This window comes from Arvicanthis niloticus, chromosome 5 (assembly GCF_011762505.2).
Source record: "Arvicanthis niloticus isolate mArvNil1 chromosome 5, mArvNil1.pat.X, whole genome shotgun sequence".
In the NCBI taxonomy this organism is placed as follows: Eukaryota; Metazoa; Chordata; class Mammalia; order Rodentia; family Muridae; genus Arvicanthis; species Arvicanthis niloticus.
The window spans coordinates 102,627,912-102,642,508 of record NC_047662.1 but is presented as its reverse complement, the minus strand read 5'-3'; the positions used below and the strand labels follow the sequence as shown (position 1 = coordinate 102,642,508).

General features: G+C 41.5%; 1 protein-coding gene across 2 annotated transcripts; it reads left to right on the top strand.

Moving 5' to 3' along the window:
• Positions 1 to 764: 764 nt before the first annotated feature.
• Positions 765 to 11,463, top strand: Dnaja1 (DnaJ heat shock protein family (Hsp40) member A1). Of its 2 annotated transcripts, none has more exons than XM_034503706.2 (9): positions 765 to 906; positions 2,167 to 2,308; positions 2,432 to 2,609; positions 4,816 to 4,920; positions 6,685 to 6,912; positions 8,887 to 9,001; positions 10,069 to 10,184; positions 10,477 to 10,577; positions 11,072 to 11,463. In XM_034503706.2, the coding sequence occupies exons 2-9, from the start codon at positions 2,177 to 2,179 to the stop codon at positions 11,288 to 11,290; spliced, it is 1,194 nt and encodes a 397-aa protein (XP_034359597.1). In that variant the 5' UTR covers positions 765 to 906; positions 2,167 to 2,176; the 3' UTR covers positions 11,291 to 11,463. The 2 variants fall into 2 exon arrangements, with proteins under 2 accessions (XP_034359597.1, XP_034359598.1); XM_034503707.2 differs by lacking the exon at positions 765 to 906 and adding an exon at positions 1,177 to 1,417.
• Positions 11,464 to 14,597: the final 3,134 nt, after the last annotated feature.

The window sequence follows — 14,597 nt, the reverse complement described above, 5'->3', positions numbered from 1 at the left end:
GCACCTCCACTTCTTTGACATGTCTATAGTGTTAGACTGAATAAGAAAAACATTCACTATGTCCGTTGAAAGCTTAAGATTCAACTTTGCCAACTATAGATTTTGATTCACTAACTGGAAATAGAAATGGTGAGAAAATTAAAACAATAAGCTAAAGCAATCAATTCCGGGTTTTGCTGCTACTCTGCAGCCACACTGGGTGGAAGACTGACTAAAGGGTCCATGGCCCTCAGTTTGCATGAGGCATTCTAAATGTTTCCCCGTTTGATGCAGTCCCAGGTTCCTTCTGCCCAAGCCGTCAGAGCCTGAAGGATCTGAAGCTTGGGCTCGTCCAAAAAGCTCTGACAGAAGTGCGCTTGGATGAAACCACGGGATCCAAAGCCTGCAAGGCTGGTCTAGGGACAAGGCCTGCCTTGCTCAGCATTTCTTGCCCGCAAGGCTCAGAGCTAAAGAGCTGCAGAAAATTAGACTCCTAGGGCTGGGTTTCACAGATCCTCTACAGCACAGCGCTTAAAACACTCGTCCCCGGCTTACGGCGCTTACGGCTCTGGGACATGACCTCTCCACCTCAAGACTTCCGCACTCTGGTACTTCGCAAAAAGAATAAGCCTCTAGAAGATTCTACGAGGCTCGGGAACCCGGGCTTGAGTCCACCCCCACAAGGCCCTTGGGCACAGCCACTCCCCGCCCCCGCGCCGTTGCCCAGGTAACCGAGGGGCGGTGGCAGCGGCGAGGGGCGGGACTTCCGGCAAGTGACGCGCCGGGGCTCGGCTACAAAAGAGGTCGGCTGCGGCGGGCCGGGCGGAACTTTCCAGAACGCTCGGTGGGTGGTGGAGGAGCTGCGTCTGGCCGAGCTGCGCTGTGCTACGCTCCTCTTTCCGCTCTCCGGCGCCGGCCCACTCACTGGTGAGTCTCGGCCCTTGGGCCTCCCTCGGTCGCGGCGTGCGGCCGGGACACCAGGCAGCCGGGGGAGCCGCAGCCGGAGGCGGTTGGTCCCGCGTGGGCGGGGACTGCGGGTTCCCTGAGCCGGGCTCGGTCTTCGGAAGGCTGCCGGGAATGCCCGGCGCCCTGCCCGCCCGCACGCCACGAGGCGGCCCAAGGCCCAAGCCGATTCGCCTCCCGCCTCAGACTTCTCGGTGCGCAACCCCGCGCTCCGCCGCCCGGGCTGGGTGGGCTGCGCTGCGCTGCGCACGCGCGGAGCGAAGCAGGGGTGAGGGGCTGCGGGAGGAGCCGGGCGGAGGCTGCGGCTTGCGCTTCTCCTGGCTCTCCTCCCTCTCTTTGTTGAGGTCCGGCCTTCCCCCTCCGCCTTTTCGATCAGGGTGGGAGGGAGAAAGGAAGGAAACCTTAACGGTCGGCGCCAGGTGCCGGGGAAACCCAGAGGGCGAGTCAGCTTCGCAGGCCTGAGGGTCCAGAGTGGGTAAGCTACGGGCGAGCAGGAGCAGGATGGCGTCGGGGCACCTGCTCCCTGGAGCTGGTCTCATAAGCCACTCCTCCACCCCCGGGTGTCCAGTGTCTCTTTCCGGCGAGTGTATGGCTTTTATCAGATGTACAAAGGCAGTGGTAATGTACTAACCAGTGGTCGGAACCTATCAGTGCTGCTTTGGGTTGTTAGCAAAACCTCTGGGGAAAGGAAACCGGAGGAAGCCCAATAATTCATGTGTTAGTGCAGTAGAGTAGGAACCAGCTGCTAGACAAGCTTTCCTTCGAATTCCCTGAAATTTCTATTTATTCTGTTAGAATTTACAGCTGTAAATTCTATCCTATCGGGAATTTTTACCTTTTGAGACCTTTAGGGAAGGCTATATTAATATGAGATAAAGGCAAAAGGACAGATTGCAAGCCGGGCGGTGGTGGCTCACACCTTTAATCCTTTAATCCCAGCACTTGGGAGGCAGAGGCAGGTGGATTTCTGAGTTCGAGGCCAGCCTGGTCTACAGAGTGAGTTCCAGGACAGCCAGGGCTACACAGAGAAACCCTGTCTCGAAAAACAAAAAGAAAAAAGAAAAAAAAAAAAAACAGATTGCTTTAGTTCTGGTAGTGAAAGACTACCAGTTAAAAGCTAGTCATGAGACACACCTTTGATTCCAGCGCTCAGGAGGCAGAAGCAGATGGATCTTTTGTACAAAAGTGTAAAGCTGGTTTAAAATTACCATTTTCTGATTTCAGGCTGTAAAAAATGGTAAAAGAAACCACTTACTATGATGTTTTGGGGGTCAAACCCAATGCCACCCAGGAAGAATTGAAAAAGGCATATAGAAAATTGGCCTTGAAGTACCACCCTGATAAGAATCCAAATGAAGGAGAAAAGGTAGGTGCACAGCTCAGCAGTGTTGCCATGTGTATATCTTTCTGCTAGTTAGTGCCTGAGAGTCTATACAGTAGCTGTGCCTTGTAACAGTTGTTTCTAATGGAATATCCTTTTCTGAAACAGTTTAAACAGATTTCTCAAGCTTATGAAGTTCTTGCTGATTCCAAAAAAAGGGAATTATATGATAAAGGAGGCGAGCAGGCGATTAAAGAGGGCGGAGCAGGTGGTGGTTTTGGCTCGCCCATGGATATCTTTGATATGTTCTTTGGAGGAGGAGGAAGAATGCAAAGAGAAAGGAGAGGTAAGAAAAATCTAGCTTGCCTGCAGCAAAATAAAGTAGCTGCTGATGAAAGAAAGATTTGAGAATTTATTTAAATGCTTGTTTACATGTTGGTATGATGTTACACTCTGTCCATGAATTGTCTCTGACTTTGTTGTCATTTATAATTGAGATTTTATGAAATCAAAAAAAAAATAGCTAAGCCAAAAAGCAGGTATAACCATAGATTCTCAAACAGTAGGGAGTAACAGTAATAACTTAGGTTTCTAAGCCCTTTCCTATCTTGGATAAATATCACCTTCTCTTAGAACCCAGTGGTATGAGCAGTGACCTTTTTCTGTTAAAAATGTGTTGCAGTTGAGAAACTTTGTCAACCAAAGACTGAAAACAGCAATTTGTCTCCAGATAGCCTGCCGCCTGTTTACTGTTGCTCCAGCTTTACTAGCTCAACTTAAATACATTTAATGTTTGACCAAAAGAAGTTGTATATGTATTGCAGGTTAAAATAGCACTTTGTTCTCAATATAGTTAATACAAACTAAATGGGTAGGCACAGTTCTAGAACAAATAAGCAGGTCATTAAATTTTACTTTGCCCTTTTAAAGGTTTAAGAAGACTTGAAAAACTGTTTGCTGTGTTTTTATAAGAATTTTCCTGTGGCCTTAGAAGTTTCTCAGTGGTTAAGAACATTTGCCATTCCTTTCAGAAGATCCAGATTTTGTTTCCCAACACACACATTAGCTAGCTGGCTCACTACTGCCAGAAACTCCAGGGGACCAGACAACCTCTTCTGGCCTCTTGGTTTTCACATAAACGTGCACACACACAAATAAAATGAAAACCTATAATTCCAATCAACCTGCTCGACCATAAGGTGGTGTATGAGCTACAGAAAAGTTACGACTAATCTTTTTGGCTTAGATCAGTTTGAGGGGTTTTTGTTAACTGTTGCTGCTTTGGAAAATGTACTTGGTCAGTTTCCAGAAGCTTTATTTTCCTTCCTTGTACTTGGTATAAAGCTCTTTCAACCTGTGAGAACCTACTTGCTTACATGTTCTTTTTATGATAATAAAAACAGTGAAGCAGGATGTAGTGACACTTTAACACCTCATAAAGAGTAAATTTTTCTTCATATGATACTCAGAAAGGATTGGAACTTTATTTAGTAATCAGGCAATGCTGCTGATGGTGGATAAAGTCCTAATGGAAGGATCGCTAGCTAGGAACTTATTAACTGATGACAGGTGACTTCATTTCTGTAGCCTGGTTTGTCCTTATGTGATCTCAACCACCCTACTTCCTGTTGTAGTTAATAATATGTGGCAATCTTTTGTCACTAGCCAGATGTGGGTCTTTAAGTTGAAATTAATTTAGAGGGAAAAAAATTCTCTCCGGCTGTAGTAGCCACCACACTTAAAATTGTATCTAGTAATTGTGACTGGTGATTTAGAGTATTGTACATATAAAAAGTGTCCATCATTATAGAAAGTTATGTTGGACAATATTATAGCAAAAGGCCAGGGAAATATACCAGTGCTAGCCTAGCAGTAAAACTATTGAAACAGAAGTAGAAATTGCTATTTCAGTGGTGTCTCAATATTGGCTTCGCTGGCCAATCTTGATTAGAAAGAATTTACTGTGCTAAAGAATATTTGGATTAAGTAACTAGCCATGTTGCTTAATAATGCCAAATAAGTAAAACCTTCAAAGGGATACATGCTTTGCATTGTGAAATGTGCCCGAACACTGAGTGACTTTTTAAGGGTAGTATTTTAATTGCTGGTTACCTACCTTCCTTCCTTCCTTTCTTTCTTTCTTTCTTTCTTTCTTTCTTTCTTTCTTTCTTTAGATTTATTTGTTGTTTATATGAGTGTACTGCAGTTGTCTTCAGTCACACTAGAAGAGGGCATCAGATCCCATTACAGATGGTTGTGAGCCACCATGTGGTTGCTGGGAATTGAACTCTAGACCTCTTAACCACTGAGCCATCTCTCCAGCCCCCAGTTGCTGGAGGGCTCTTTATTCTTAGGCAGGTGAACCGCTCACATAATCCCTTCCGTCTATGATTAGTTTGAGAACTAGGTGATTGGATGAATGTTGTTTATGAGTATAGCTCGAAAAGATATATAGCGTGAGGCTGGTCTTCCATTATCCCTTGCTATTTTTATAGTGCTTTCACCAAAGAAACATTACGGATGGGTATTTAATGAGCAGTGTTTTATTCTAGGTAAAAATGTTGTTCATCAGCTCTCAGTGACCTTAGAAGATTTATATAATGGTGCAACAAGAAAACTGGCTCTGCAAAAGAATGTGATTTGTGACAAATGTGAAGGTAAGGGGTTTTAACTGTTGGGTGGTTGTTAGTTAGGTTGATGATGGTTTTTGAGAATAGGTCTTTGTAAATGTAAGCTGGCCTTACATCTTCTCAACTTTCTGAGCACGGGGATTACACCAGGTCCCCATGTTTAACTTCCTTGATTGATAAAATTAGAATGCTGTGCTAAAAAAACAGCTGGATATTCTAAGAGAAATGTAATAGCTTTGCTGTGACATTTTCATGTTTGAATATAATTTTCATCATTGCTCTCTTCTCCAACTCTGCTTCCTTATTATTCCTTTGTACACCTGTGGTTTGATGGCCCATTGAGTCCCATTAGAGTTGCTTACAAGACTGTGGGTGAGGGATTGTTCCCAAAAGGACAGGCACCACAATCATTGGCTACATGTAGAAGAAAATGTCTCTTCAGGGATGAGACCTTGTCATCAGCCCCTCTCTTTATGACAAGATGTTGATGGGCCCAATCCTGTGTAGATCCTAAGTAACTATTTAAAAAAAACCAACACTTCATACATTTATATGCATGTTGTATTTGCTTGTGCGGGAGGTCAGAAAACAACTTGTAGTAACTAGGGTTTTGTTTTGTTTTTTCCTTCAACCATGCATTCATTAAAAATCAAACTGGGGTTGTCAGACTTGGTGGCAAATGTTTTTCAAACTGATCTGTCTCAGTGGCACCAAATTAATATCTTTTTGAAAGTTGGTTAAGTTTTGTTTTTCTTTTCTTTTTTTTTTTTTCCTGTTATTGTTGGTTGTTTTTTGTTGTTGTTGTTGTTGTTTGTGGTTGGTTGGTTGGTTGGTAAGACCAGTTTCATCTAGGCTGGCCTCTTAACTAAAACTCCTGTCTCCAATTTCTGAGTGCCTCCTGGTGTTGAATGTACAGGGTATATACTTATTTTGGCTACTTTTTTTTTTAAAGGATGGTCCTGTTCCCAGGTGTAGTAGTCCATGTTAGATCTCAATATGAGGTCAGCAAAACCTTATCTCTATAAAGAGAAACTCAGCTGTGGGAACACATAATGTAAGATTGTGGTACAGGCTGTCTTGGAGTTAGTGTCTATCTCACTGCTCCCTTAAAGTGTTCTGAAAGTGAAATTCAGCAATCTTACCATAAGGACTGCCTACTTTAAGCTGACTAAAAAGACTTTAACACTCCACCACCACACACATGCCTGTCCCTTGTTTTGCTTTCCTTTGTTTCTCTACTGCTGCATGCTGTACCTGTGGAAGCCAGAAGAGGATATCAGATCCCCCTGGAACTAGAGTTAAAGAGAAGGGTTGTGAGCCACCATGTGGGTGCTGGGGTTCAACCCCAGCCCCTCTGGAAAAGCAGCCAATCTTAATCTTTTAATTAGTGAGCCAGTTTTCTACTAGGCCTGACCCTTCCCTTATATCTCCTCTTCTCCCCACCCCTGTCTGTGCCAAAAATCCTCAGAGTGCATGCTCTGATGTCTTTGAGCATTTTCATATCTGAAGACACACCTTCCTTCACCTGGCTCCCCAACACACTCATCTCCTTTTGCTGACTCTGTGTCTTGTTTAAATCGTAACTCAAACGATAGGCTTCTCACCCTCTTTTTAGCAACTGCTGAGATTCATAGCTTGCCTACCTTGTTTGCTTTTTCTCTCAAACTTTCAAAGAATATTTATCTGAATTGTACATTTTAGGATTATCAATCCATAAGGCCTTAAATACTAAGGAGTTAGACTCTTAATTACTACTAAGTTAATGTATAAGTTTCTTTTAAAACTGTCTAGGCCGAGGTGGTAAGAAAGGAGCAGTAGAGTGCTGTCCCAACTGCCGGGGGACGGGCATGCAGATAAGGATTCATCAGATTGGACCAGGAATGGTTCAGCAAATTCAGTCCGTGTGCATGGAGTGCCAGGGTCATGGAGAACGCATCAGTCCTAAAGACAGATGTAAAAGCTGCAATGGAAGAAAGATAGTTCGAGAGAAGAAGATTTTAGAAGTTCATATTGATAAAGGTGAGTACTGATCCACTCTAGTCTAAATCATGTTTTTTATTCTGACAATTTCATTCATAGTGTGTAATCTATTTTGGTGATTGGTTTTTTTTCACCCTTTTTTTACCTTTTGTGCCACTTCCTTTTAAATTCTTTTCAGATTTATCATTTTGTGGTAGAGGTGTTTGTGATAAACTAGGATTGCTTATATAAATGAGGATTACTTGCTGGAACATGTACAATTTAATAGAGGCTATAGGATTAAGACTCCCTGCCAATAACATCAACTGCCAGTAATTCTTCAAGTGGGGGTGTGGCCTAATGAACATGTCATTTATAATTTTTTCCTTTTTTTATTTATATTTTAAAAACTTTTTTTCTTTTTTTTTTTATTGAGATATGGGGGTTGTTTTCTTTTTTCTGTATTGTCAAGGCTAACCTCAAGCCCTGTCCTTTTTGACCAGAAAACTTGCTTGTTTGAGATAGGGTGGGACTTCTGCAGATAAAAGTTGTCATGAACTCCTGGTCCTCCTGCTTCTACCTCCTAGGTGATGGGATTACAGAAGTGAAGTAGTATAGCATAGCAAGTCTAGCAGTGGTGGTGCACACCTTTAATTTCAGTGCTTGGGAGGCAGAGGCAGGCAGATCTGTGAGTTTAAAGTTTAAAGTCAGACTGGTCTACAGAGGGAGTTCCAAGACAGCCAGGGCTATACAGAGAAACCCTGTCTTGAAAAACCCAGAGGAGGAGGGTGGGGGTGTTGCTTTTTGTTTTAAGTTAACATTTTTCAACAGGGTTTCAGTGTATAACCCAAACTGCTTCTGCCTCCCTAGTACTGTGATTATAAGCCTGTCCTCCAAACTTAGGCCCTGGGCTCAGTGGATAACACCTATTAATGTCTGTGTCACTGGGGCTTGTTCAGTGAAACAGAAGGACATTTGAACAGGTGGTTATAGCGCGTACACGATAGAGTGCACGCGCACACAGTTAAATCTTTATTAAACTAAAAGTTGTAAGCTAGTATTAGAAGCCAGTAAGAATCTCAGTAACATAACCTTTAAAAAAAAAAAAAACATTTGCTTTGTTGGAAAATATTCAAGTGTTTTCTATATGGGCCACATGTGCTAAGACAGTATCCAGTAGTAAACATTTTTGAAGTGGGGAAGGGGATGGGTTGAGACTGGCTGACCTTGAACTCAGAGGTCTGCCTTTCCTCCTGAGTGCTGGAATTAAAGGCTAAAGGTCTTCACCATTTTTTTTTTTTTTTTTTTTTTTTTTTATAAATCAGTCCAGGCTAGCAGAAACCAAACCCAGGGTCTTGGCATGTACTGGGTAATTTACCTGTAGCACAAGATTTTGAGTTTTTATTTTTTATTTTTTAAACAGAATAACAGATACAGAGAAGATGAGCAGAAAGTAAAGGAAGTTTCCAAGGGAAGAATTACGGATTTTAAAATCTATAGTTTTCTTACTAGGAATACTGCTGGTGCAACAGAAAAAAAAAAAAGTTAATTGGCACTGTAGCTTAATGGTAGTGATTACAGATTATTATACAATCAGAATAGTTAAGTGGTTCTAGTGTTTGCCAGTTGTCAAATTTGCTTCTAACATGGGTATTTTTAATCCCCAGCTGCTTGAATGAAATAAGTCTGTGGGAAAGTTGAGTGAGTAGGTAGTATTTCAGAGATTTAAGCCTGATTCTGTAGAAAGTTGTATCATCTGTGTTATAGCTTGCTTCAGCACCAAACTAGACTGGATTAAATAATCCTACACCCCCCCTCCCCCAGTCCACAAAGACATGTACGTCCTGGAAGACATACATGCTGAGGTCAGGACATTTTGAAGTAATGATACTGAGGATTGGGCCCAATGCCTTGGCATAATGCTGTACCGCTGAATTCTGCATCTACAGACCACTTCTGTATTTTAGTGGATTTTATGATCCTTACTATCTGGCCTCTGATACCAGTAAAAGTACAAGCTTGATCTGCATTTAGGCATGAAAGATGGTCAGAAGATAACATTCCACGGTGAAGGAGACCAAGAACCAGGACTGGAGCCAGGAGATATTATCATTGTGTTAGATCAGAAGGACCATGCTGTTTTTACAAGGTAAAGACTTAATCACTTCCAAACTGACTAATTTGGTTGAATTTTAGTTTGAATGAGTGAGCTCTTTCTTCAGTCTTAGAACAGATATTTATAACAAACTGCAGTGTGTTCTATAAAAGCTCGTTAGCCGTTTCACTTGTAAATGGCTGGAAATAGAATCAAGAAATTTTTTTTTTTTTTGGGTTTTGGTTTTTTGAGACAGGGCTTCTCTGTGTAGCTCTGGCTGTCCTGGAACTCACTCTGTAGACCAGGCTGGCCTCGAACTCAGAAATCCACCTGCCTCTGCCTCCCGAGTGCTGGGATTAAAGGCGTGTGCCACCACTGCCGGCAAGAATGTGTTTATGGTTTTTTGTTTTTCCTCCCCCCCTTCCTTCCTCCCTCCCTTCCTCTCTCTCTCTCTCTCTCTCTCTCTCTCTCTCTCTCTCTTTCTTTCTTTTTGGTCTTACAGGTAAATTGTTGACTAGATTTTTTTGTAAATATCCAAACTATCTTAGTAAAACTAAAATTTGGGACTGTTAAATATATGTCTTGAAACAGCAATTTCCAAACTGGACATGAAGGTAGGTTGGGGGATGGGGGGGCAGTGTGTGGAAGGAAAGATATTTCACAGGTGTTTATTCTGTGTTGGAAAACTATAAATGTGAGGTAATGTTAACTATTTAAAAAATGAGCCAGGCAGTGGTGGCACACATTTAATCCTAGCCCTTGAGAGACAGGCAGGTTGGATCTAAAGAAACCCTATCTCAAAAAACAAAATGCTATACTAGGCACCATACTAAATACATATCAAAATTCGAATGTTCATAATTGGTCTAAATAATTGAAGATCTAGCCCAAGTTGGTTTTGATTTACACTGATTCCTATATCACAAATGTGTTTGGCTTCCTTTAACCCCAATTTGTATTTTATTTGTGTTTTTTTTTCCCCTCCCCTCTGAAGAAACTGGATTTGTAAATCTCAGCATTTAGTAGTTTGGTTTTCAGAGTAGTGAAAGAAAAGTTTGCCTGTTGTGGTATGTGCATAATCATTTGAAAGCTGTCACTGTGCCTTGTTTGTATCGCTGTAGGCGAGGAGAAGACCTTTTCATGTGTATGGACATACAGCTGGTTGAAGCATTGTGCGGCTTCCAAAAGCCAATATCTACACTTGACAACCGAACCATAGTCATCACCTCTCATCCAGGTATGACAACTAAATGAACCTGTTTCCCTGCCTTGCAATTTTCTTCTGATAACTAAAAAGTAATAGTAGGTGTTGAGGAAAGTGTCTTGATTTCCTTCCTTGGTTCTATATCCTTAGAGCTGAGATGAAGTTATAGGGCCTTGGGTGAATATTGGTTACCTCTTGGGAAAGCCATAAATGAAGGCAACAGGGCTATTGGACCAAAACTCAGGGGTTTTCTGTTTTACTTTTTTTCTTTGCCTTATACAAATGAGACCATACCTAAGAAAGAATTTGGCTTCAATGTCTTTAGGTCAGATTGTCAAGCATGGGGATATAAAATGTGTGCTGAATGAAGGTATGCCAATATATCGTCGGCCATATGAAAAGGGACGTCTAATCATTGAGTTTAAGGTAAGCTGTAACCCTCAAGAACATTGAGAATGGTTATCTTATTAAAAATCTAACACAGACCAAGCAAATGCATTTAAAATCTCCCTTTATCCAGTTAAAGTGGAACACCAAATGTACTATGACAGTTCATTTTTGTTAGCACCTAGCCTAGGTGTAGTGCTTGCACTTGAAAGGTAGACTAGGGAGTGGAGGTAAAGAATAAATCATTTGGCTAGGCAATGGTGGCCCACACCTTTAATCTCAGTGCTTGGGAGGCACTTGGAGTACTTGGATCTCTTGAGTTTGAGGCCAGCCTAGTCTACAGAGCAAGTCAGAGCTACACAGAAAAATCCTGTCTCAAAATAGAAAAAAAAAAGAAAAAAAAAAAGTCATCTTTGGCTAATGAGTTCCAGGGGGTTCTAAGCCATATTCGCAAGGTAAAGAAATGGGTAATTATGTGGTTTTCTGGGGAAAAATAATTTCAGTATATCTCGAATTTAATTTCTTTTTTACAGGTAAACTTTCCTGAAAATGGCTTTCTCTCTCCTGATAAACTGTCTTTGCTGGAAAAACTCCTTCCTGAGAGGAAGGAAGTAGAAGAGACTGATGAAATGGATCAGGTAGAACTGGTGGACTTTGATCCAAATCAGGAAAGACGGCGTCATTATAATGGAGAAGCATATGAGGATGATGAACATCACCCCAGAGGTGGCGTTCAGTGTCAGACCTCTTAATGGGCCAGTCACTCATACATGACATTCTGTATGCAGTAGTGAATGTGGGAAGGACTGTAATCATAATATGCTCACTACTTGGCTATTGTTTTTGTTTTAATATTCAACTATAGTAGTGTTTTAAAAGTTAAATGAAGAATAAACACAAATAAAAGCTCTGACTTTGCCCTGTATGTATGATGACTTCAATGTTCAAGATGAAAATGAATGCTTGTAAAAACTAGTTTAAAAAGTTCCTAGCATCTGTTAGGCCATATCTTCTGTAACTGATAATAGCTGTGCTAGGTATGTGTTGTATGACCCTTCATTGTTAAGATATGGGATAAAATTCTGTATTTAACTGGTAATCAAAAGAAAACAATTAGTTACATGTTGGTTTGTCTAGTTGTATGAAGTGAACTAATTGTGATGCCTTTGCATTGTATTGCCTCAGCCATTACTAGACGGTGGCATAATACATTTCGCCTGTGTTATTAGTGATAGAAATGATACATTCCTAAAGAAGTTTATCATAAGCTACTGCTTAAGGGCTTGCTCTTCTAGATTGCATACCCTTCTGCTGTGCCATTTTAAATTACATATATACATATATACAAAAAAACCTCACCTTTTTCCCCTTCTCAAACCATGATAAGCCCCTGCTTGGGTGTAGTGTTCCAAAGCCCAAGTAACTTACAAATTAAAGTGATGAGATCTGTATGTGGAGAGGTGATTTGCATGTGTAATCCAGGAAAGGTGTTTCTTAGGTCTGTTACAGGCTTTCTATTCAACTTAGGCTCCAACGTAACTGCAATTTAATGTTGGTAGTATAGCAAATTATGAATAGATTTGTTGTATGTTTTGAAGTCACATGCTTACATGCTTAAATCTGAACATCAGAATTTAAGCAGTTACTGAAATGTATGATTGTCTAATATACTGAATACAAAGTGTTTTCAGTGTCTCACTGCAGGCCTTTTGTTCTTAGTTCATCAAAGCATTATGGGCTTTTATGATATTGTTATTTCTATGTTCCTGAAATATGCAAATGCTTATTAATATATATGGGTAAGGAGTAAAGGCCCAAGTCAGAAAAGGGAACTACAACCAACCTGGATGAGACTATGTGAACTTCATGTCAATACAGTCTTTACCTGGGTCTGCCACATCTTTTCAGTCAGGAATTCAAAAGCATTTCTAATCTGAAAGTAGACTGAAGTTTTCTTCATGGGGAGAACGTTTGAGTTAGCAAAATACCATGGTTCAGTGGTTAGTACTGAGAGGACCCAGGTTCAGTTCCAAGCAGGTCCCATCTCTACAATGAGAGCCAGAGACAGAAACAGGAAGCTTGTATTTGGCATACAAAAGGGTTCCCGAGCCTTCAGTATGTCATTGGTTTTCATTTTAAGCTGTGAATGGAACTGCTTAGGAATGGTTTTATTTCAATGTGCTTTGGTGTGTGAGTGTCAGATACAAGTTTTAGTTGTGAGCTGCAATGTTGGTGCTGGGAACTGAACCCATCTCTTCAGGAAAGTAGCCAGGTCTCTGAGAAACTGATCAGGTCTCATCCTATTGGGATTAGGTTCAACTAGGTTGTATGCAGTAGCCTTAAATATGAAGATGATCTAACAGCAGGAATAAATATACATCACCTGTATCATAGTGGTACATGCCTGTAGTTCCAACATTTTAGGAGGCTGAGGGAAAGGTAAGCCATTGGATTTGTATTGGGCCAAAGTCAGTCTATGCTGCCAAGCAGTATTATTGGTGATAGTGTTTCAATTTTAGAAACCTTGGATTTTAGCACTAAAAAAAACCTGTTGGGCCAGACAGTTGCCTGAGCTGGTAAAAGCATAACCATTTATAACCCTGGTTAAATGTAATGGGGTTTTTGTTGTTGTTGTGTGTGTCAAGACAAGGTACCCCCTAGGCTTACCTGGAACTCAGATTTGCTTCCCACGCGATTAAAGGCATGCATCACTTCTGGTTTGCTGTTTAATGTTTTAAACCAGGAAGATGTATGTCACCTTCAACATACTATTAAACTTTTCAGATATAAGAGATTAGCATGTTATACAGCTTTAGCATTTAGGGTGAGACCTTAGGGAAGAGTAAAAAATTTAAAGACAACATAAAATCCTGTATATGCTTGCTGAATGGGTCTCAGTAGTTTGTGTAGGTCTGGGGTGAGATCTGAAAATGTCTCAAATTACTTGGTGAGTAAATCATGAGACTGGAATCTAGCTGCTTACTATTCATTAATTTGGTCAGCTTTGAACCAAGAAGAAAGCTGACTGCATGATTCAAAAACTAGCAATGGAAAAATATCACCCTGAAACATTTCATGATTGTCAACAAAGTAGGGGACAGGACATTTTAACACTACTGACAGAACTCTATAAGGAAGTTGCAGACACTGAGCTTCCATTAGTCTCTATTACAGGGCCCTTAACACCTTTGGCTATGGGGGCTGCCAAATTAAAAACTTGCACCACTAGGTGTTACCAGCCTGTACAAGGTCCCATCCTCTACATCCACACATAAGGTTCTTGACACCCTCAATGGGGAGTGGGTGCCAGGGATAGGCATCAGTTTCAATGCTGCCTTAGCCCAGGAGGGCTACTCAGGAAGGGTCTCCAGCTTGAGGATGCTGGCTATGTGGGGCTTAAGAAAGGTCAGTCTCACAGGTTCCTTCCATATACTGCTGAAGGACCAAGTATGGTGGTACATACCTATAATACCAGCCACTAAAAATACTACTAGTTTGTCCCATACATAGCTTACCACATTATAGTTGTTTTGAGACAAGATCTTAAATGCAGCCCTAGCTGGTCTCAAAACTGCCTCAATTTTGCAGGTGCTGCAATTATAGGCATATGCCTAGCTTGGCAAACTCTTGACTCTTAGGGGCAGACAAGGTCTCCCTATACAGCCCAGATTAATCTTAAACTTTTTTTTCTCCTCTTGGTGTTTCAAGACCAGTTTTTCCGTTAACAGCCTGGCTGTCCTTATTTGTAGACCAGGCTGGCCTTGAACTTTCTATAGAGCTACCTTGAAATTTTAGTCCTGCCTCCACCTCCCAACTGCCAATCAAACCAAAGCATGCATGCATGCAATTGAGAGAGAGCTACAGCCCCCAGCCCTAAATGTAAAATGTGGTAATGACTTTCTCAATAAAAAGTCTAGGAGAAGGCTGGAAAGATGGCTCAGTGATCAAGTGATTAGGAGCACTGACGGCTCTCCCAAAGGTCCCAAGTTCAAATCCCAGCAATCACAACCATCTGTAATGGGATCTAATGCCCTCTTCTGGTGTGTCTGAAGACAGTGA